Here is a 25026-nt window from a genome sequence, read left to right on the forward strand (position 1 = left end):
AGCCTCAGCTTCAGGATCTGTCCTTCCAGGGAGCACTCCGGGTTGATTTCCTTCAGAACAGCTCAACATGGCCACTCTCAAAATTACACGGAAGGCATGAGCACCCCAGCCAGAGAGTCATCACAGAGAGCTGCTCTCTTGCAGAGCGGCCACATAAATTGGATCACCTTCTTTGGTTTTTATACACTAAAAGGATGGCCTGGAGATCCCGGAAAGCAAACAAACTAGAATGGTCTGCATTTTCATAAACAAAGTTGCCCACCATCATCTTCCTATTTATTGTCTCTGGGCCATAGGATTAACCAGGTTGGGGAAGATTATACTCAGGGCATATCATTGTTGACCCAATATACAGAAGCCCAGCTATTTACATATCCAGGCCTTCCAGCTGTCCACAATCAAATTATTCCCTGCAGTAGATTTTCCAGCAATTAGTTTCTTGGGTGTAATATACTAGATGTTTTATTAGCATTCCTACTTCACTTATGCATAAGGTGTTTATTGTCAGGCACTGATGAACTAAAGAATGAAACGGGCAGCTAAATGGGGAGGTGAAATTACAATAATTGCAGACAGCTCCAAAACCCTAGGCTTTGATGTGGCTTTCTTCAAGAAAAAGCATCAGAAAAGCCAATTTTGTGTTCCCATTATCATCTCAGGTGTCAGAGTTTGGCTGAAACTACGCACTCCACGGGAACAACAGTGGCACACGTCTTAGTTACATCCTGGCTGGATTACTGTAACACACTCTATGTGGGGCTGCTGATGGAAAGTGTCAGGAAACGTCACCAAGATGCTGTAGCCAGATTGCCAACAGAAGCTGGTCACAAGGATCACACAACACACACACACACACACACACACACACACACACACACACACACACACACACACACACACACACACACACACACACACACACACACACACACACACACACACACACACACACACACACACACACACACACACACACACAGAGACACTGGTTACAGCAGCTCCACTGAATGCTCGGCAGAATTCGGAGTGTTGAGTTTAACCTATCAAGCCCTAAATGCCTTGGGTCCAGGCTATCTCAGGAACCACATCCCTGTTTAGGAACCTCCACAAGTCTCAACATCTTTAAAGGAGGCCTTTCTCTCAGTTGTACGAACCCTCCCAGATGCATCTGGTGCAGACACAGGAGAGGAGCTTCTCTGTGGCTGCGGCCAATCTCTGGAACTCCCTCCCACTGGAGGTCGACCTGGCCCCCATCTTTGCTGTCCTTCCGCAAACAGGTAAAGACCTGCTTCTTTGGGCATGCCTTCCCTAAGCGATTGACAACCTGTGTGGTAATAGATGGTTGTGCCTTACTCCTTTGAATGTGTTTCAGGGGCTGCTTTTGTTTACCATTTCTCAGAGTCGTATTTGTCTGATTTGGCACCCAAACCAGTTCTTTCCTGCTGTGGTTTTACATCGGCATCACATTGATTCAACACTTCCGATGGTGTCACTTCATGGTTCACCAGAATGTACAGGAACTCAGCTATTTTCTCCAATGTTTTCAAAACAACAACTCCCCTCTCCACACTCCAGACATGTAAACGATGTCCATGCTCGGGACCACCCCCATGCAGGACCACCCCCTTTTTTTCCTGCCCGTTGTCCTCCTGACACTTCCTTATTCACCGACCCCTTTCGCTCCTTCCATTTTTCCTCCTCTTTTGCACCGCCATTCGCCCATGTAGGCATGTAGTTCCTTTTCCCCCCTTTATCTGTCATTAAAATTGTATGCCCAAGCATGGACATCAAGGTATATAAAGAATAAAAATAAAAAGAGGGACAGGAGCAGGGCATGGCGCTCCCATTCATGCAATGCTGCACTTACTCCGCAGAAAATGCACTTAGCTCAGACGACTTCAACAAACTTTAAAGCAAAATGTGGGAATCCTTCGTTTACATGTCTGGAGTGTGGAGAGGGGAGTTGTTGTTTTGAAAACATTGGAGAAAATAGCTGAGTTCCTGTACATTCTGGTGAACCATGAAGTGACACCATCGGAAGTGTTGAATCAATGGGGATTTGATGAGTCAACTCCTCTGTAAGTCCCATTCATTTCAGCTACGCCTATTCTAACTGCAACTTTCTACAGTACTGGATTTTTTGCCATTGCTTCCTTTACTGGACACTCCTTTCTCTATACAGTGGTGCCTCGCTTGACAACGTTAATTTGTTCCAGCGAAATCGCTGTAGAGCAAAAACGTCATCAAGAGAAATAAAAAAGCCCATTGAAATGAATTGAAAACCGTTCAATGCGTTCCAATGGGCTGAATACCTACTCGTCCAGTGAAGATCCTCCATACGGCAGCCATTTTCGGGTGCCTGTCTTGCGAAAAATGCCTCCTAAAAACAGCAGGGAGCCATTTTGAGCAGCCAGCGGCCATTTTGAAAGCCCGACAATCAGCTGTTTTGATCGTCCTAATGCGAAGAATCGGTTCCCGAAGCAGGGAACTGATTGTCGCAAAGCGAAAAAAACCCATTAAAACATCGTTTTACAATCGCAATCGCAAAAACATTGTCGTGAAGCAGATTCGTTGTTATACGGCGTAATCGTTAAGCGTGTTACGGCTGTAGTTATGATATGATGGAAAGACATGCAACAGAGTCACCAAACATCAAAAGTTTTGGGCAGTGTCTGGAAGGGGAACATGCCACATCCCCGGTGTACACTGCGTGGCATTTCATGGACACAAGGCAGAACACAACTGTTACAAAGAACTAAGGAGCCATTTCATTGTTCTATCGTCCCTTTCCCCTCTGCTTTTCTAAGAGACAGCAGCTGTTTTTTTAATATGGAAAGCATCTCGGCTGCAGAACCTCTTGGAAAACAGATCTGGATGATTCAACCGTGTCCCATCTTTTACATTCTTCTAATGCAATAGCTGACCCTATAAAAACAGAAAGGTGAAACATTTAAACATGAATCTGCAAGTGTTTAATGAACATATGGTGCACTATTTATAGTTTGCCTCGTATTGAGGAAAAAGTCAAGCCATCCATGAGCTGTACCAAAACACTTTAGCTAGATTGCTAACGGGCTGGCCACAGGGATCGCATAACCCTCCTGTTACAGCAGCTCCACTGGTTGACCGTGCATTTCCAGGCACAATTCAAAGTCCTGGTTCTAATCTATAAAGCCCCAAACAGCTTGGATCTGAGCTATTTCAAGGACCGCATCTCCCTTTATGAGCCGGCTTGGGTGTTAAGATCATCAGGAGAGGCCTTTCTCTTGGTCCCACCACCTCCACAGGTGAATTTGGTGGACACCCAGGCCTTCTCTGTGGCTGCTCCTTCAGACTCTGGAACTCCCTGCCACTGGAGGCCAGCTCGGCCCTATCTTTGCTATCCTCCCACAAGCAGGCGAAGGCCTTTCTCTTCAGGCAAGCTTTCCCTCAGTGAATAGCTGCCTGAGTGTTGTTGTTTTTTTTAAATGGACTGTTGTACCTTACTGCTTTGAATGTTTTTTGATGTTGCTTATGTTTTTTTGTACATATTTATTTTTCTGATCTTTTTGAGTATTTGTATATTCACAGTTGTTAGCTTTAATATTACGTATTTTAAAAATGTAAGTTCCCTTGGGTCTTTTCAAGGGGAAAGGTAGGATAAAAATATTTGAAATAAAAGAATAAATAAATTATCTGGAAGTTGAGTCATGGCCCCTGGACATCTTCCTTATCAAGCTGAAATGTTTCGCTGCTCATCCAAGCCGCTTCTTCAGTCCGACTGAAGACTGAAAAAGCTATTTAGAAGAGGAGTGAAACATTTCAACTTCATAAGGAAGAAGTCCAGTGGCCATGACTCGACTTCCAGATAGCCTCACCTGGAGGACTGAGAGTCTTCGCAGAAATAAATACTCAGGTAGGGTCTCCTGCTGTCCAAAATGAAGTTTTTGAACATTCCATGTAACACACACTCAACAGGTTAACATCTGGCACATAGGATATACATACCATTGGCATTAATTCGGAAAACGTTGGCAGACGTATCCTGAAAAAGCTCCTGAAGTTCATTGGGATCAATCTGTGTGGCTAGAGAGAGAGAGAGAGAAACAGAGAAACAGAGGTTGTTAATATCTCATTCCATAATTTATACATATTCCCCCCCCAACTTAAAATGTCCAAGTGCTTCTCCATGACGGGCATATTTTCACTTGTTCATGATCATTCGTTTTATACACCATAAGGCGGACAATTTCAGCAGCTGTCTAGTCCAGACCCTACCATGGCATATACTGATTTGGAAAATGGTTGAAAATCTTTTTCCCCTCTCCTCTCCAAAAGTCCAAATCAGGAAGTGTCCAGAGAGGGGATTCTGGTTTTGATGTTTCATCCTTTGGACAGGGATGTGGGAGAACTCCTCTCAAGGTAAGAGAGGAAACCCCCCCCCATGTTAATTGCAGACTTCATCTTTAATTACTGTTAAAGAGACTGCAAAGATGAAAATCGCCCCTTTGGATAGCCTCCAGGAGTGGAAACCGGCCTCAGGGGTACTGATCAGGAGGCTCTGAGGTGATGTGGGAGCTGGAAAAATGCCTTAGGGTGTATTTTCCCCATCCCTACATTTACTGATCTTTAACAAGAAGTCATAAAATCATAGAATCAATGAGTTGGAAGGGGCCTACAAGGTCATCAAGTCCAACCCCCTGCTCAAAGCAGGAATCCAAATCAAAGCAGATTTGACAGATAATTGCCCAGCTGTTTCTTGAATGCCTGCATCACTGGAGCGCTCACCACCTCCCAAGGTCAACAATTCCATTGTCATACTGCTCAAAAAGTTCCCATGATACTCAGCTGAAATCTGGCTTCCTATAACTTGAGCCAATTATTATGTGTCCCTGCCCTCTGGGATGACTGAGAACAGCGCCTTCCCCACCCGCGTATGACTACCTTTCAAGAATTTGAAAAGTGCTATCATACTTCACTGGAACGACGGATCCTGAAGCCGAGGCTCCAGTACTTTGGCCATCTCATGAGAACAGAAGACTCCCTGGAAAAGACACTGATGTTGGAAAAATGGGAAGGCTAGAGGAGAAGGGGATGACAGAGGATGAGGTGGCTGGACAGTGTCATTGAAGCGACCAACATGACTTTGACCCAACTCCGGGAGGCAGTGGAAGACAGGAGGGCCTGGCATGCTCTGGTCCATGGGATCATGAAGAGTCGGACACGACTTAACGACTAATCAACAACAAATATAATCTCTTCCCCTTAGTCTTCTTTTCTCAAGTCTAAACATGCCTCGTTTGTTCAGTTGCTCCTCACAGGGCTTGATTTCCAGTCCCTCGACCTTCCTAGTGGCCCTCCTCTGAACTCATTCCCGTTTCTCAGCATCCTTCTTCATGTGCAGTGTCCAGAACTGAAGACATTATTCCAGATGAGGCCTAACCAGTGCTGAATTGAGGGGCACTAGTACCTCACAGGATTTGGAGACTGTTAATGCAGCCTAAAATAGCATTTGCCTTTTTTGCAGCGACATGACACTGTTGGCTCCTATTCAGCTTGTGAGCTACAACAACTCCAAGACCCTTCTCACTTGTAGTACCACCCGTTATGCTCAACGATAGAACAGACAACTCTCCACGGGAGAGAGAAGCCCTCATGTTAATTATGAAGTTAATCCTGAATTACTGTTAAACAGGCTGCGAGCAAGTTTAACCACCTCCAGGTTATTTAAGAACAGCTTCACTCTTCTAGTCCGGGAAAGGGGAGTGGAGGAGGAAGAAAGAAACCGCAGGATAAGCAGAGAATCCGTTCCATTTAGAAAGGAGGCCACAAAGCATCGCCCTCCCTCTCTTCAAAAGACTGACTGAAGGAGTCAAGAGCAAACATCCAAGCTTTCAGCTCAAAAGAAGCAATTTGCGGAGAACACATCTCCGTCACCAAGCATAGCAACCATTCAGGGATGCCTGCCAAGATGGTGAACGGAAAGGGGAGGGATGCAAATCCCAAGCACGGCACTGAATAACAATGAAACAAGCTAGATTCCATGAAACGCAGTGCTAAAATGTGACATTCTCCTGGCAAAACCCTGCCATGTGTGTAGGCGTCGGTGTAGAGGTGGCTCTGCCACTGTTAAAAAAAATATGTTCTCATAATAAAAGAGAATTTCAAAACAACAGCAGCTCAGTGGGTTAGGCATCTAGTTGTGAAGCTAGAAGACGGGAGCTCACTGGGTGTCCAAGGAGAAGAGCCAGCCTGTGGAACCCGGGGCTAGCTGCACAGACTCAGGGCACCCTCAGAAGAGGAGAATCATAGAATAAAAGCAAAGCAAAGTGTGCTGTTTATCTACCACCCTACGGGGCTTAAGGGTCTCTCTGGTAAAAGGTAAAGGTTCCCCTTGACATTTAGTCCAGTCGTGTCTGACTCTAGGGGCGGTTCTCATCCCCGTTTCCAAGCTGTAAAGCCAGCGTTTGTCCGAAGACCGTTTCCGTGGTCACGTGGCCAGCGCGACTAGACACGGAACGCCATGACCTTCCCACTGAGGTTGTACCTATTTATCTACTCACATTTTTACATGCTTTCGAACGACTAGGTTAGCAGGAGCTGGGACAAGCGATGAGAGCTCCCTCCGTCGCGTGGATTCGATCTTATGACGGCTGGTCTTCTGACCCTGCAGGCTTCTGCAGTTTAACGCACAGCGCCACCATGTCCCTAATAAAGTTCTCTCTGAACAGTTGACAATTTAATTACTCAGGCTACACATGACTACCACGCAGACACCCCATTTACCAACCTCAGAAGGATGGAAGGCTGAGTCAACTTTGAGCCAGTTATGTGAGATCGACGGGATCAAACTCAGGTGGTGAGCAGAGACTCGACTGCTGTACTGCAGTTTAACTGCTGTGCCACAGGGCTTCTAGAGGCACAAGAGCCATCAACAAGGCCTGATGGACAAGAAGCAAGGGTCTTATCCAAGCTAGGCACAGTTGATGCCCTTTTTGGGGAGATAAAGTGAGAGGTATAACTAGACTGTTCATGAGCTGGACCTAAATCCACTGTGGACTGCTGTGACCCTATCTTCAATTCTACAAACAGTATTTCAGAGTTATTTTATAATGACCTTATCTCTTGATGCCTAAATAGTGATATAAAGCAAAAATGAAATGAAAAGTAAGAAGCAGATACCTCAAATTGTTACACACAGCTTAATGCTAAAAGAAGACAAAACCAAACAGGAATCCCAGACAATATCTGCGAGGGCTAATTTGTCTTAGTCTGAAATGGTCCCAGAGGGACAGCGAGCATGCTGAGATCTTGCGGCCCATCTTCCCACCATGCTAACACATCTTTGGCTCTTTTCCTGCAAATCTAATTGCCACCCTCCAGCCCGAGAGAGTCCAGAACAGCTGGTGTGATGTGTCTGGATGCAAGAGAAGCTGGTCTGGGCAGCGTGAAGATGCAGCGATGAGGAAAACCATCTAATTGGGGCCCATCACACCACTGTGAAAGGCACAGAAGGGTTACGAGGCGAGGGAGAGAAAAGTGGCTGCCTTACTCCTTAAAGGAAGCATTTCGACCAAGAGGGAAATCTTTCAGCTGAAACAGAGGCTGCCAAGCCACTGCACAATCCTTCATGACGACAGGCATTGTGACAATGCATGCCGTCAGCATGAACGACGACCACGATGAAACGGACACCTGAATGCTTTGCCAGAGGTCAAAACTCTCCTCATCTTGTCTTTCATTTTGGGCATAGATCCTTCTCAATTTCATGTCTGGCATGGCGTCAGCAAAATTATGACGTCTCTGAAGGCAGTTGCTGAACTTCCAGCTCCTGGAAACTTGACCTGTCCACTGAGGAAGGCCATGCTTATAAGGAGACCCTCCACTGAGATTTGGAAAGAGTTCTGGGAGCCCCATCTAGAACACACACAGACACACACACACACACACACACACACAGAGAGAGAGAGAGAGAGAGAGAGAGAGAGAGAGAGAGAGAGAGAGACTCTGTTGACCTGGAATGCAAGAGCAACCTGGGTTGGCCATTTCTTCTGATTTCAAAGCATTATGGTGGGATTGAATGACTTGTCCTTACTCCCGTTCTCCCCAAAACTTGAGAGTATTACAGCACATGTCTTTGGGGGGGTACATGATAATCCCCCCCAAAAAAAAGATTGGAGAGGGAGGCCAATTGTTCATAAGCAGAGATGTCCTGAGGTGGGAACCCATCTTCCGTGTCTCCTAGGGAACGTTACGGTTCAGTGAATGAGAGCAGATGGACAATTTATAGCAGGAACTCCAAAGATCAAGCTGAGTGTGGCTACCAGTCAAGATGGAGATGTACTCCCTCCACCCCAGAAGAAATGACAAAATGATATCCTGGCAAAATGTTCACCAGAAAGGGCATTGGGTGGTGCAGAATTTCACAATCTCTTGTACAGGTAAAGAGCAAAGGAAAATTTAAGGTTTCATTAGCCTAAGAAGCTAATAAATCTCAATGGTGCAAGGAGAACTCTCCAAATGGCAAGACTTAGAAGACCACAAAAATATCTTTGAACATTCCTCACATCACTGCTTCTTCTGGTACCAGTAGCTCTGCATATCTGTTGCTGAGAAGCACAGATAGCTCAATACAGTCCAATGGCATACAATGTTGACTTATGTCCATGGCAACTGGTGGGCCACTATGTCAACCAAACATTAGACTTTGGTTTGATCCAACAGGGTTCTGATGCATCAGTACAATATATTGCATACTATGGGATGTTCTAGAATGGACAACAGTAGCAATAGACCAATAAAGTAAGTTCCTTTGTCCATTCAGAGGAATTGAATCAAAGGGTTTCTTCATGTACTCAACGGAACTAAATCAGGATATAGAGATGGTTTGTTTAGGGGCCAAACAGGGATTTTGGCATTTCAAAGTTCTGCCTACTCAGAGGCAGTGCACAGAGGAGGTGAGGCAGGGAAGCCAGGTTGCTACCTTCAAGTGGGCACCCACTGAAGGAGGCAGGCTTTTAAAGCACCAAACACCTGGCCCCTAAGTGAACAGGCAGTTTGTGCCCATCTCTGTTGTTGTTTTCCTGTCTTCCACTGCCTCCCGGAGTTGGGTCAAATTCATGGTGGTTGCTTTGGTGACACTGTCCAACCATCTCGTCCTCTGCTGTCCCCTTCTCCTCTTGCCTTCACACGTTCCCAACATCAGGGTCTTTTCCAGAGAGTCTTCTCATGAGATGGCCAAAGCATTCTGCATACTCTAATGGAAGAGAGTACTGCCTCTCCTGAATCTTCTAGTGAGTGTCCCAAACTTTCTTCCAGGTTTACAGAATCCTTCATTAAAATTTTGTTGTTGTTTAGTCGTTAAGTCATGTTCAACTCTTCCGGACCCCATGGACCAGAGCACGCCAGGCCCTCCTGTCTTCCACTGCCTTCCGGAGTTGGGTCAAATTCGTGTTGGTCGCTTCGGTGACCCTGTCCAACTATCTCATCCTCTGTCATCCCCTTCTCCTCTTGCCTTCACGCTTTCCCAACATCAGGGTCTTTTCCAGGGAGCCTTCTCTTCTCATGAGATGGCCAAAGGATTGGAGCCTCAGCTTCAGGATCTGTCCTTCCAGTGAGCACTCTGGGTTGATTTCAATTCAAAAGGGATAGGTTTGTTCTCTTTGCAGTCCAGGGGACTCTCAAGAGTCTCCTCCAGCCCACCTCTAACAGTAAACAAAAGTTGGGGTTGAGAAGTTCTGAACAGGTTGCCTCCATGCAATTAGGGTGACCCTGAAATTCTAAGCAGGAAAGACAACAAACACTCAAAAGCATGATTTTAATAATAATAGTGACGGAAATCCTACTGGGTTTTTATGGCAGTGCAATGCAATTAGCATAAATCTCGTTGGCCAGCTGGCAATGCCGTTGCACATGTATGCACAGAGAGAGAGAGAGAGACTTGGGCAGGGACCAGATGTCAGCTTTGAAACAGTGCAATAGGAGAAGACAAGTTAAGATGTGAGCAGAAACATTTCCTGTTGGGCACTGAGTCTATATGATAGGATTTAGCCCACAATACCAACAATTCTCAGCAACATCCAGTGATCAGACTTTCCAGTCCCTTTCCAGAATAAGTTTTTGACCTGAAGGAAGAACTGTCAAAACTGTTTTCACCTTTGGGGACAGAACTCAAGGCACAAACGAGCAATGATTGCAAAAGCAGCAGAAATAAAAATACATTCCCTGCCTTGTAATCAAGGCTTAATCAGACCTTGCCTGACATTAATTTTTTTTTTGTTTAATTAATTTGTTTTCAGTTTCCTTTGTTTCCTTATTTAGCACTCTTGCTAATAAGCAGTTGTGGAGATGGAACAAAGCAACCATAGGACATATTCACGAGCCTGTTCTCGTTTTGCCTGTGTTTAAAAATTTAGATGGAAAATGAAGTGAAAGCCACCCAGCTAAGGTGGGGGCTGCTTCATATATTCTGAAAGATAGAGATAAGTCAGATTCATGATGGGTCAAGTCTCCTGTTTTTTTTTTTTAACTTTGGTTGAAACTCACTTTCATTACATAGCAGACACGCAGGGATTCGCAAGGCAGAATAGCTTCAATTATCCCAGAGTAGACCACCCCTTTCTCATTAACTGGCACTTACAGTTTCCACTTTGAGACATTAATAGTAGAAAAATTTAATATATTTCATAATTCAGTTTGGTTCCTTAGTTGTCAGAAGATAACAACAAACTAAACAATCAACAAATAACTGATTTCCCACAGAGAGGAGGAAAATAAATCCTTTTTAAAAAAAAGTTGAGGTGGGAAGAAACAATTGGTTAGTGCTGGATAGATTGATCGTCACCCCAGCCCAGAAGGATCTCTTCCTAGCCAAACAAACTACAGCACGTGAAGTTGTGAAAAACTCCAACATATCACCTAGATCACAATGATTGTTCTTCAATTACAGTGTAAAATGCAGTCAAATGTTACCTCACAACATTCCATTCCAACCTAAGACATCCTTAATCCTCACATGTTCTACTCGGCCATTTAAATCTACAGAAACCATACATCAGATTAGATTAGGCATCCTTCCGTCTCGAGAAACGATGCTAATGTGCTCTGAATGGAGGACTTGGAACAGCGTCTAGTGTGGCTGAGAAGGCCAGTTCGAGAGTGACCATCCCTTCCACACTGAAGACAAATACAATCTGTTCCCTGTCCAGCTCCCTGGTTTTGTTGCTTTCGGGACTGCCTCTTTGCCTCGGCCTGCTGGACGAGGGTCTCTTCAAATTGGGAGAGGCCATGATGCACCGCCTGCCTCCAGGCTGAACACTCAGAGGTCAAGGTTTCCCATCTGTGTTGAGGTCCATTTCTAAGGCCTTCATATCCCGCTTGCAGATCTCCTTGTATCGCAGCTGTGGTCTCCCTCTGATGCGCTTTCCCTGCACTCATGCTCCACACAGGAGATCTTTTCGAATCCAACCATCAGCCATTCTCACGACATGCCTGAGCCAACATAGACGTTGCTGTTTCAGTAATGTAAATATGCTAAAAATTCCAGCTCAATCTAGGACTACTCTATTTAGAACTTTGTCCTGCCAGGTGATACCAAAAATGCATCTGAGACAACACGTATGGAACGTGTTAAGCTTCCTCTCCTGTCATGCACGAAGGGTCCAGGACTCACTCCAGTACAAGAGTATGCTCAGGACACAGGCTCTATAGACCTGGATCTTGGTATGTGTTGTCAGTTTCTTATTGAGCCATACTCTCTTTGTGAGTCTAGAGAACATGGTAGCTGCTTTCCCAATGCGTTTATCCAGCTTGACATCTAGAGAGAGGGTGTCAGAGATCGTTGAGCCGAGGTACACAAAGTCATGAACAACCTCCAATTCTTGTGTGGAGATAGTAATAGAGGGAGGTGAGTCCACGCCCTGGCCCATGACTCGTGTTTTCTTCAGGCTGATTGTTAGTCAAGTCTTGGCACAGAATCCATAGAATTATTGCATAACTGAGCTGGAAGGGGCCTCTTAAGGCCACTGAGAACAACCCCCTGCTCAAGGCAGGAATTCAGATCAAAGCAGTTCTGACAGGCAGTTCTCCCATTTTCTCTTGAAGGCCTCCAGCGTTGGAGCGCTCACCACCTCCTCAGGCCATGGGTTCCATTGTCATCATGGAATACAATAAAGACACCAGTTTATAATCACCAGCCATGGAAGATAGTGGTCTCGCCTTGCCCTCTCACTTTTCCATATTGCCAGTCTTGTACACGTGCTAGGCAAAGGGTCCTAAAAGAAAGAATCTCTATTGTCTGTAAGGAAGTGTTCCGCATGAATCTGGACTGGGAGCATCAGGGCCCACGTGCTCACGCGGACAACCTCTATGAATACAGATGGAGCTCCTTCTCAGACTTGCTGCTCTGCACGTGAAAAGGTCCAACAACACCAGGGAAAGGGGCGGGGCTGGAGTTAGAATGCTTATCTATGGTGTCTATGCACCTGAACAGGACTACAGTATAACACTGAATTGACATGGTCCAGTTTGTGTGGGACTGCTGGAAAACTCAGTGGCTTTGGTCTCTGGTTGTGGAGCCAGAAGTCAGGAGTTTGATTCCCCACTGTGCCTCCTTGAGTGGAACTGGACTGAGTGATCCATAAGGTCCCTTCCAGCTCTGCCGTTCAAAGGATATCTATCGATCGATGGATCTATCGATTTTTAGACATGAGCCTCCCAGAGTGGACAAAAGACATCCAACTGTCCCAGCGCGAGCCCATCTCACGTTTCCTTTTTGTTTTGTTTTATGATTGGCCATCTGGTGGTAGACATGTTTGCAAGCATGATCGCTCAGGCACATGTCTCTGCAGGAACATCACGCCTTGAAGGGAAACACTGCCATGGCGGGAAATAATAGGTTTCCCTCAGGTGTGATTTGAAGCTTGAATGCCAGAGCCCTAGATATTTAGGGTCTGCAATATCGCAGTGGTGTCTTCTTCTTCAAAATGGCGCCCGTCAATCTTAAAATGCCCACTCCATGCACATGATGCCATGCGTTGTGACTTGCTAACTGTTACGGGAAAATATTAACCGCATTATGAACTCTGGGAATCAGGCACTTGAAAATTTTATTTAACTCCTATTTTTATTGTCATTTCAAGTTTTATGAGCAGAGACACAGAACAACCTTTGCTTTGCTTTGTACCCCTTCCTTCAAGTGGTTTCTAATATTGTGTTTAGTCGTTTAGTCGTGTCCGACTCTTCGTGACCCCATGGACCAGAGCACGCCAGGCCCTTCTGTCTTCTACTGCCTCCCGGAGTTGTGTCAGGTTCATGTTGGTTGCTTCGCAGACACTGTCCAGCCATCTCATCCTCGGTCGTCCCCTTCTCCTCTTGCCATCACACCTTCCTAACATCAAGGTTTTTTCCAAGGACTCTTTTCTTCTCATGAGATGGCCAAAGTACTGGAGCCTCAGCTTCAGGATCTGTCCTTCCAGTGAGCACTCAGGGTTGATTTCCTTTAGAACTGATAGGTTTGTTCTCCTTGCAGTCCAGGGGATTCTCAAGAGCCTCCTCCAGCACCACAGTTCAAAGGCATCAATTCTTCGGCGGTCTGCTTTCTTTATGGTCCAGCTCTCACTTCCATACATCACGACAGGAAAAACCATAGCTTTGACTATTCGGACTTTTGTTGGCAAGGTGATGTCTCTGCTTTTCAAGATGCTGTCAAGATTTGTCATCGCTTTCCTCCCAAGAAGAAGGCGCCTTTTAATTTCAGGGCTGCTGTCTCCATCTGCAGTGATCATGGAGCCCAGGAAGATAAAATTTGACACTGCCTCCGTATCTTCCCCTTCTATTTCCCAGGAGGTGATGGGACCAGTGGCCATGATCTTAGTTTTTTTGATGTTGAGTTTCAGACCGTTTTTTGCACTCTCCTCTTTCACTCTCATTACAAGGTTCTTTAATTCCTCCTCACTTTCTGCCATCAGAGTGGTATCATCTGCATATCAGAGGTTGTTGATATTTCTTTCGGCAATCTTAATTCCGGCTTGGGTTTCTTCCAGTCCAGCCTTCCGCATGATGTATTCTGTATATAAGTTAAATAAGCTGGGGGACAATATACAGCCTTGCCGTACTCCTTTCCCAATTTTGAACCACTCAGTTGTTCCATGACCAGTTCTAACTGTTGCTTCCTGTCCCACATATAGGTTTCTCAGGAGACAGATAAAGTGGTCAGGCACTCCCATTTCTTTAAGAACTTGCCATAGTTTGCTGTGGTCCACACAGTCAAAGGCTTTTGCATAGTCAATGAAGCAGAAGTAGATATTTTTCTGGAACTCTCTGGCTTTCTCCATAATCCAGCGCAAGTTAGCAATTTGGTCTCGAGTTCCTCTGCCTCTTTGGAATCCAGCTTGTACTTCTGGGAGTTCTCGGTCCACATACTGCTGAAGCCTACCTTGCAGGATTTTGAGCATAACCTTGCTAGCGTGCGAAATGAGTGCAATTGTACGGTAGTTGGAGCATTCTTTGGCACTGCCTTTCTTTGGGATTGGGATGTAGACTGATCTTTTCCAATCCTCTGGCCACTGTTGAGTTTTCCAAACTTGCTGGCATATTGAATGTAGCACCTTAACAGCATCATCTTTCAAGATTTTAAATAGTTCAACTGGAATGCCATCACCTCCACTGGCCTTGTTGTTAGCCAGGCTTTCTAAGGCCCACTTGACTTCGCTCTCCAGGATGTCTGGCTCAAGGTCACCAACTACATTGTCTGGGTTGTCCGGGATATCCAAATCTTTCTGATATAATTCCTCTGTGTATTCTTGCCACCTCTTCTTGACATCTTCTGCTTCTGTTAGGTCCCTCCCATTTTTGTCTTTTATCATGTTCATCTTTGCAGAAAATGTTCCTCTAATATCTCCAATTTTCCTGAACAGATCTCTGGTCTTTCCTTTTCTGTTATTTTCCTCTATTTCTTTGCATTGTTCATTTAAGAAGGCCCTCTTGTCTCTCCTTGCTATTCTCTGGAAGTCTGCATTCAATTTTCTGTAACTTTCCCTATCTCCCTTGCATTTTGCTTCCCTTCTCCTCTCTGCTATTTCTAAGGCCTCGTTGGACAGCCACTTTGCTTTCTTGCATTTCCTTTTCTTTGGGATGGTTTTTGTTGCTGCCTCCTGGACAATGTTACGAGCCTCTATCCAAAGTTCTTCAGGCACTCTGTCCACCAAATCTAGTTCCTTAAATCTGTTCTTTACTTCCACTGTGTATTCATAGGGGATTTGGTTTAGATTATACCTGAGTGGCCCAGTGGTTTTTCCTACTCTCTTCAGTCTAAGCTTGAATTTTGCTATGAGAAGCTGATGATCAGAACCGCAGTCAGCTCCAGGTCTTGTTTTTGCTGACTGTATAGAGCTTCTCCATCTTTGGCTGCAGAGAATATAATCAATCTGATTTCGATATTGCCCATCTGGTGATTTCCATGTGTAGAGTCGCCTCTTGTGTTGTTGGAAAAGAGTGTTTGTGATGACCAGCTTATTCTCTTGACAAAACTCTATTAGCCTTTGTCCTGCTTCATTCTGAACTCCAAGGCCAAACTTCCCTGTTCCTTTTATCTCTTGGCTCCCTACTTTAGCATTCCAGTCCCCTAGAATGAGAACAACATCTTTCTTTGGTGTCAGTTCTAGAAGGTGTTGTAAATCTTCATAGAATTGTTCAATTTCAGTCTCCTCAGCAATGCTGGTTGGTGCATAAACTTGGATTATTGTGATGTTGAATGGTCTGCCTTGGATTCGTATTGACATCATTCTATCATTTTTGAGATTATATCCCATTACAGCTTTCCCCACTCTTTTGTTGACTATGAGGGCTACTCCATTTCTTCTACGGGATTCTTGCCCACAGTAGTAGATATGATAATCATCTGAGCTGAATTCGCCTATTCCTGTCCATTTTAGTTCACTGATGCCCAGGATGTCGATGTTTATTCTTGCCATCTCCTGTTTGACCACCTCCAGCTTCCCAAGGTTCATAGATCTTACATTCCAGGTTCCTATGCAGTATTTTTCTTTACAGCATTGGACTTTCCTTTCACTTCCAGGCACGTCCACAGCTGAGCGTCCTTTCGGCTTTGGCCCAACCACTTCATTAGCTCTGGAGCTACTTGTACTTGTCCTCCACTCTTCCCCAGTAGCATGTTGGACGCCTTCCGACCTGAGGGGCCCATCTTCCAGCGTCATATCTTTTAGCCTTTTGTTTCTGATCATGGGGCGTTCTTGGCAAAGATACTGGAGTGGCTTGCCATTTCCTACTCCAGGTGGATTGTGTTTAGTCGGAACTCTCCACTATGTCCTGTCCGTCTTGGGTGTCCCTGCACGGCATAGCCCATAGCTTCTCTGAGTTACTCAAGCCCCTTCGCCACGACAAGGCAGCAATCCATGAAGGTGGGGTTTCTAATATTGCTAACAGCAAAGTCATTTGGCTTCAGTCGGCTGGTTTCATAAGTTTTAAAAAAATGCTCCTTTTCTTTTTAATCAAGGAGGAGCAAAATATCAAAACAAAAGACTTCTCCACAAAAACGTGCCTTATTACTAAACCCTCCGTTAGCACGGGTTTGGGAATGACGGTGATTTAAGTCGTTTATAGCAGGAGAGGATTAAGAGAGAGATTTAAGAAAATTTGGTTTTTTTTAGCAGAATAAAATGAGTCTCATGGAAAAGGCCCATTTGTTTGCAAAGCTTCCAAGCTAATGCTTGTTCTGTATTTACGGCAATTCTCTTCTCTCTCTGTGCACACACGTTTGTACACGTGGAGGAAGAGAGCGGTAGGGACCCCTTGTCTGCGGATGGCAGCTTCGAAGCAGCGCGACAGGAGAACTTGGATTGCAATGAAGACTGAAAAACTGTCAGCTGACTTCATAGAATAATGGAGTCGGAAAGGGGGGTCTATAAAGTCCAACCCCCTGCTCAAGGCAGGAATCTGATTTTTCTCTTGAATGCCTCCAGTGTTGGAGTGCTCACTGCCTCCTGAAGTAATCTGTTGTTGTACTCCTCTAACGGTTAAGAAGTTTTCCCTGATATTCATCCTAAATCTGGATTTCTGCAGCTCGCTCCCATTATTATGTGTCTTGCGCTCTGCCATGATTGAGAACAGATCCGAACCCTCCTCTGTAGGACAGCCTTTCAAATATTTGAAGCGTGCCCCCATTCTTCTTTTCTCAATGCTAAACAGGCTTCATTTTTATCTCATATGACATGTTATCCAGTCCCTGGATCTTCCTTGTCACCCTCCTTAGTTTCTCAGCATCCTTCTTGAAGTACAGTGTCCAACATCGGACACAGTGCTCCAGGTGAGGCCTAATCCGTGTCGAACAGAGGGGAACTGGAACCTCGTGGGGTTTGGAGACTATCCTTCTATTAGTAAAGGTAAAGGTAAAGGTTCCCCTTGACAATTTTTGTCCAGTCGTGTTTGACTCATTCCCGTTTCCAAGCCATAGAGCCAGCGTTTTTGTCCGAAGGCAATCTTCCGTGGTCACATGGCCAGTGCGACTTAGACACGGAATGCTGTTACCTTCCCACCGAAGTGGTCCCTATTGATCTACATGCATGTGCATGCTTTCGAACTGCTAGGTTGGCGGGAGCTGGGACAAGCGACGGGCGCTCACTCCATCGCATGGATTCGATCTTATGACTGCTTGGTCTTCTGACCCTGCAGCACAGGCTTCTGCGGTTTAGCCCGCAGCGCCACCACGTCCCATCCTTCTGTTAATGCAGCCTAAAATGAAGCTGCATCATGGCATGTTCACCTCCCTTGGCTATCACTTAATGAGCATATCGGAGTCTAAAGCACATCTCTGAGTAAGCAAAATGAATCAGGCCATACTTGGATCATCACCAAACTTGGAAGGGATTGTAGAGAAGAGTCACAGGATATTGTGATATTGGTATCTCTACAAGGACAGATTCTGAAGCTGAGGCTCCAATCCTTTGGCCATCTCGTGAGAAGAGAGGACTCCCTGGAAAAGACATTGATGTTGGGAAAGTGTGAAGGCAAGAGGAGAAGGGGACGACAGAGGACGAGATGGATGGACAGGGTCACCGAAGTGACCAGCATGAATCTGACCCAACTCTGGGAGGCAGTGGAAGACAGGAGGGCCTGGCGTGCTCTGGTCCATGGGGATCACGAAGAGTTGGACAAGACTTAACGACTAAACAACAACAACAAACAATGGGAGGGACTTGGGGGGGGCTCTTTGTGGGAGCATGACATCTGAAACCTACTCTTCACCAAACTTGGAGGGATCATGGAGGAGAGTAAGAATAAACCCTGCTGCAATTTTGGTCTCTAGGTGATGGCAAGGGGGGGCATTTTATAGCCAAACAAATCAATAAATAAAAAACGACTGAAAATTTGTTGATTCATATTCATTGAGGCATTGATACGAATCGGTGAATGAGTGATTTTTTTGAACAAATTTGGTGATTCATTTTTTTTTAATTTTTTGCCTGTCTCTTGCTAGGATTCCCACAAATCTACCCTCTTTCCCCAAAATAAGACCTAACCTGAAAATAAACCCTAGTATGATTTTTCAGGATGCTCGTAATAGAAGCCCTACCCCAAAAATAAGCCCCAGTTAAGAGAAATCCCCACCCTCCACCCTTGTTCAGCAACCAGAAGAAGATGACAGGACTGTATTTGAATAAAAGTAGATGGTTGTACATGAAAAAAATAAAACATCCCCTGAAAATAAGCCTTAATGTGATTTTTGGAGCAATATAAGACCCTGTCTTATGTTGGGGGAAACATGGTAGTTTTATATAATATGGTGTATCGCAGGACTAGGAAACACCTGGTTTGGGGCTGGATTCCAGCTCTCCCAGAGTTCCAGTTTGGCCCTGTGTACTTCCCATACAGGAATGTGGTGGCGCTGCGGGTTAAACCGCAGAAGCCTCTGTGCTGCAAGGTCAGAAGACTAGCCATCGTAAGATTGAATCCACACGACGGAGTGAGCTCCCATCGCTTGTCCCAGCTCCTCGCCAACCTAGCAGTTCAAAAGCATGTAAAAATGCAAGTTGATAAATAGGTACCACCTCGGTGGGAAGGTAATGGCATTCCATGTCTAAGACGCACTGGCCATGTGACCACGGAAGATTGTCTTCGGACAAAATGCTGGCTCTATGGCTTGGAAACGGGGATGAGCACCGTGCCCTAGAGTCAGACACGACTGGACTAAATGTCAAGGGGAACCTATACCTTTACTTCCCATACAGCCACCTCTGCCTCCACCCTTCACTCCTGTCCCATTAAGTTTTAGTGACTGGCACAGCAGCTGCAGAATTTGCTCCTGCAAGCAGTTCAGCTAACCCTTTTTATTTATCAGTTCATTTTGTTTTCATTGCTCAGAAAAGGCCATTCTCTTCCTGGAAAAGAGAAGCAAGAAATGTCCTGGGTCAGGACATTAACCTACTGCCTTCAGGAGGGTTCAATACAATCTCCTGAAATTTCCTAAAGTCCAGATTTCCTTCCCTGTGATGTCGTATTTGGTGGCTTCCCCTCTTCCCTCCTCCTCTTTCAAAAAAGGTTTTGAGATGTTTCTCCTAAGGGCCAGTCACTGGCAGGAAGAGATTCAGGCAGCAAGAGGCTGGGTTTCAGGTCAGGGAAAAAAACTATCCCTGGATCCATCCACCATCAGAATTCCACCCTCCAGCTGAAAGAAGGTCCATCCATGTGGTGCTGGGAGATGAAAGGCAATGGGCAAAATAAACACCACCACGAAGCCCATGGGAAACTTAAGCAGTGTCAATAAACATCATTTAGAACTTCTCATGTGAACTTTGCAGATCTTCTGTATGCCGATTGCAAGCACAACAAAAGGCATCTTTAGGAACCTGGAATGATAAAAGGACTGAAAGCCATGTCCATGGCACGCAAGCACTTCACACACTTTTCTTCCTCAAATAAATGGAGGAAACCTAAGCTGAAGGAACAGCCTTGCTTCACATTTACGTAGATAAAACCCCAATGAACTAATTTATCTGTCAAGGCATCTCCCCTGCCCCAAAATTGCCTGCTGTGGCTGAATTTAAGCATCTTTATCACTCGTGTTTATAATCACCGAGTATTAGCAGCCACCAAACAGGCATCCATTTTGTCTCCTGACAATACGCTCCTGATAAACAAGGGCGATACGGCAGAAAAATCATCCTTGTCTCCAAACAAAGATACATTTTCCAACATTCCCGGGGAAGATGGATCCCCAAGTGAATCAGCCTTAGGCAGCTAAGTTTTACTTTTCAGCTCTGAATTATAAATGGAAATGTAATCTTGACAGCTCTATCTGAAGGGTCTCACATCCGGGAGAGAGGGGCAGGTAATAAAATCAAGCCCACACGAGCAATCTCCCTGTACCTCAGCGAAGGATATCCATTGTTCATGAGATCATCCTTGCTAATGTGAGGGCTCCAGAGGCACATCGAACCACCAGCCTGGATTACTGGAGAAGATATGTGAGTAGACAAAGGTCCCTTAAGCCATGAAGATAACGAGGATGGCATGTGGGGCTTGTTCCCCTCTCTTACTGGCATAAGGCGAACTGGCCACTGAGCCAAATGCAAAAATCCACAGAAAGTGTGAAGTCCACAATCTGAACCACATTGCTCGGTCTTCTGCATCAGTCACGGGCAGCTAAATTGTGGACTGGCCTCATTAAAAGTCATCACTGCCTTCGCTTATTGGCCTGGGGGGGGGGAATCACTGTTTATAGCCAGATCTTTTTCCTATAATGCAGTGGCCCCCAACTTTGGGCCACCAGATGTTCTTGGACTTCAACTCCCAGAAATCCTGGCCAGCAGAGGTCGTGGTGGTGAAGGCTTCTGGGAGTTGAAGTCCAAGAACATCTGGAGGCCCAAGGTTGGGGACCACTGCTATAATGGATGGCTGGATAGCTCAGTGAGGGAGCTATCTGGCTATGGAGCAAGAGGTTAGGAGTTCGATTCCCACTCTGGGCAACCCATAAGAGCCATCCAATCTGGGAACCCGGAGCATTATGCTGCTCCTCACAGAGGGATTTGCAATTGCAATGTGCCTATAGCTAGGGTTGCAACAGCTGGTAATTCTGAGAAGAAATGGGCACGAACCAGTTCGTCCCAGTTCGTAATGGTGGCAGCCCAGGTACTGCTGCTCCCCTGCCCCGCCTCCTCAGCTGATCAGCCCCTCACCAGGCCCAGCTGGCTTGCTTTTTCCCACCTCCTCATCTAACCTCCCAATCAGAGGCAAGAGCACAGACTTCTCTGCCCCGCCCTCTTTCTCTGAGTGGCAGATCAGCCCGGAGGGGTGGGGGCAAGGAAGCCTGACCTCTTGCCGGGACTGGAAGGTCAGTTGAAGATCTTGCAGGCTGGGTCTCATAAGTGGTTCTTGAGCCATAAGAGGTGTGGCAGGGGAGCAGCAACACCCATGTTGCCGCCTTGACGAACTGAGACGAACCGGTTCATGCCCGTCTCTAGTTCTGAGCTAAGAAAAGGCTCTAGAGCTGTAGACTCTTATTAGCCCGTTGAAAAATATTTCTGCATTCCATTCACAGGGGGAAGGGAGGGGTGGATCATAAATACTCAAAAAAAGAAGCAAGTTTCTCCAGGAGGCTGAGTTTACTGAAGACAATGTGTTGGCTCATAGGCTGTCAAGCGTGGGAAGCAAAAAGAGAAAGAGACAGAGAGAGAAAGGAAAACATACACTTCTAAGATTGCAACCAGAGGTGTATGGAGACTCTCATCCTTTGTTGGCTGATACAAATACTGTCGCAACTGAAACAGAGACCTCTCAGATGCCCACAAAGCGGAATGCTTTCCTGCAGAAGGACTCAAATCTTCAGGCTTAGAAACTGCAATGAGAAGTCTTTGCCTCGAAGCAGGGCACTCATTCCCGAGTATGAGGTCCAGCATACTGGTTCCCATGGATCTCACCGGTGCCATGGATGGGTGATGGATGAGATATTTTTTAACCTCTCGGTGGCCCAAATCCCATTGCACTGTTCAGCAAACCATAACCACATTGGTTTTAACTGGTTTTAAACTTGTAGACCTATAGTATAGATGGGTGGGGTAGAAATTCAATAAAATAAATTAATAAATAAAATAAATACAATTTTCAGACAAACGATTAAGAAATCTCTCCAGTTGCCATTTGTTGCATGACTCAGTATGCAACATATAGCATTTGCTGAGATTTCCTAACTTCCGAAAACTACACTATTTCCCTAACTGAACCAACAGGATTCCAGCCATTGATTTGGTAGGTCTGTCGTTGGTGAGACGAACAAGGAAAACTGGACCATAGCACAGGGTTGGAGAACTTCAACTGCAGAGGATCCAGGATCAATTCTGGCACTCCTAAGAAGTTGATGTCCCTCCCAACAACCTGAACCCCACCCCAAATTAAACAAATTTCCACCGAAGCCTTGGGGAACAAACTGCAGTGAAAATCCCATATCCGTGGGATCGGAATCCACAGTTTCATTTATCCGTGTTCTGAAAAATACTTAAAATATTAAAAGAAAAGAACTAGAAAAAAAGTATTTTCACAATGTATTTCATAGAACTGGCCATTTGTTGTTGAACAATTTACAGCATGGTCTCTATCTCCCTCTGTTGGCCAGTTCTGGTAATACATGATGAAAATATTTTTTCCATTTTATCTTTTTCTTTTACCACGCTATGTATAGTATATGCAATTTTCATCATCTGCACAGGCAGGAATTGGGACCTATCCCCTGCACCTATGTGGGTCCTACTGACCCGCCCCCCCTTTAGAAACAGGAAGGGACCATGCATTTCTCAAAGGCTTGAAGGGCAAGACAGATTTTAAATGGCCAAATGCAGTCCAAGGTTCTAAGAGCATCTTTGTCCAGTTCAGAGTGAACTGTTTATGGATGGGAGAGTTGGAGAAGGTCTGAAAAGGTGAGTCTGGGGTCCCAGGCAGAGTAACTTCAGTCTGCAGGATGCACATTGTTCACCAGTGCCATTGAAGTTGGCTCACTCTCTCAGGTAGGTGGATCCCAAGCTTCACCACACAAGAGTAAAACTGGCATTAAAACACTGGCCTACTTTGGAAACATCCTCACCCTCACTGCAGAATTCTGGAATAAATGCACTGCTTTTTGATTTCTTTCTTCCTCCCTCCCTCCCTCCCTCCCTCCCTCCCTCCCTCCCTTCCTTCCTTCCTTCCTTCCTTCCTTCCTTCCTTCCTTCCTTCCTTCCTTCCTTCCTTCCTTCCTTCCTTCCTTCCTTCCTTCCTTCCTTCCTTCCTTTTTCTTTCTTTCATTATTTAAAAACAAAATAAGAAAACAATTCAAATACTAATTGTTTTTAAAATAATTAGATTATACCGTTTCCCTGAAAATAAGCCCTAACCTCAAAATAAGCCCTAGTATGATTTTTCATGTAAGCCCTACCCCAAATATTAAGCCCCAGTGAAGTTGCCTCCAACAGATTTTTGGCACCACCTGGCAGGACAAATTTCCAAATAGAGTAGTCCTAGAACAAGCTGGAATATTCAGCATGCATACATTACTGAAAAAGCGACGTCTATGTTGGCTCGGGCACGTCGTGAGAATGGCTGATGGTCGGATTCCAAAGGATCTCTTGTATGGAGAATTAGTGCAGGGAAATCGCCCCAGAGGGAGACCACAGCTGCGATACAAGGATATCTGCAAGCGGCATCTGAAGGTCTTAGGAATGGACCTCAACAGATGGGAAACCTTGACATCTGACCGTTCAGCCTGGAGGCAGGCAGTGCATCACGGCCTCTCCCAATTTGAAGAGACCCTTGTCCAGCAGGCCGAGGCAAAGAGGAAGTCACAAAGGAAGCAAAACCAGGGAGCTGGACAGGGGACAGATTGGATTTGTCTTCAGTGTGGAAGAGATTGTAACTCTCGAATTGGCCTCCTCAGCCACACTAGACGCTGTTCCAAGTCCTCCATACAGAGCACGTCACCATAGTCTTTCAAGACTGAAGGATGCCTAACAAAGTGAAGTGAAACCCCGCCCTCCACCCTTGTGCAGCAGCTAGAAGAAAAGGACAGGACTGTCTTTGAATAAATGTAGATGGTTGTACATGAACAAAATAAAAGCCCTAATGCATTTTTGGAGCAAAAATATAAGACCCTATCTTATTTTTGGGGAAACACAGTATTTAAAATGTTGGGTAAAAGCATTACTAAAAGCATTTTACAAGCCACAAAATACAAAACATCTCATTAAAAAAACCTCTCCTAGGTGGTCAGCCTCTAGGGGAAAGCCTGCCTGAAGAAAAAGCTTTGCCTTCTTGCAAAGAGTGGGCCAGCCTGGCCTCCAGTGGGAGGGAGTTCCAGAGTCTGGGAACAGCTACAGAGAAGGCCCTCTCCTGTGTCCCCACTTGTGAAGGTGGTGGGACTGAGAGGAAGGCCTCTCTTGTTGATCTTAGCACCTGGACAGGCTCATGAAGGGAGATGCGGTCCTTCAGATAGCTTGGGCCCAAGAATTGACAAATTGAAAGAAATGACGGGAAACAAGGATCGTTTATCGCTTTTGAGAACAAATCCCTACACAGATTTGGCTGTGATTCTCTTCACATACATTTGGTTATCGCTTGCCAAAAAAAGGGGGGGGGGAGGGAAATGTTTGTATTTCGGTGAAAACCAAGGAAACAAACGAGAGTCTTCCAATTATTCGCACAGGCCTTTAGCATCTTGGCAAAGTCCCACATTTGTCAAGTCATCCCTCTCTTCAGCTGAAAGAGACTCATTAAAACTTCTCTCTAATGTTAAGATTCCCAGATGGTTGTCTTGGGGTTTGTAGGATTTGGAGCTCTTTTTCTTTTGTGTGTGTGTGTGTGTGTTAAAAAAAAATCACCCAAAACTTGCTTCTTTTTAACATGTACTCCTTTGACATAAGATTTTCCATTTCTCATGCAATCAACAGAGAGGAGGGAGAAGTGACTTTCTTTTATTACAAGTCTCACAATCAACATGGCACAAGAGACAAACAAGTAAGCAAACAACTTTCATCCAAACAGTAAAATCATAATTATAGTTATAACTGA

At 45.3% G+C, this 25026-nt stretch overlaps 1 protein-coding gene across 7 annotated transcripts in view; it reads right to left on the reverse strand.

Annotated features, from left to right (window-relative positions):
- TSNARE1 (t-SNARE domain containing 1) overlaps window positions 1-25026 on the reverse strand; it is a 434224-nt gene that overhangs the window by 283903 nt on the left and 125295 nt on the right. For all 7 annotated transcript variants that reach the window (XR_013544395.1, XR_012087019.2, XM_078392020.1 and 4 more), the window contains exon 3: window positions 3988-4065. Coding sequence is in view for 5 of the 7 variants with exons in the window: in XM_078392020.1 (XP_078248146.1) it covers window positions 3988-4065 (78 nt within the window). In the remaining 2 variants the exon portion in view is untranslated. The remainder of the gene's footprint in view (window positions 1-3987; window positions 4066-25026) is intronic.

Source organism: Pogona vitticeps, chromosome 4 (assembly GCF_051106095.1).
Source record: "Pogona vitticeps strain Pit_001003342236 chromosome 4, PviZW2.1, whole genome shotgun sequence".
NCBI lineage: Eukaryota > Metazoa > Chordata > Lepidosauria > Squamata > Agamidae > Pogona > Pogona vitticeps.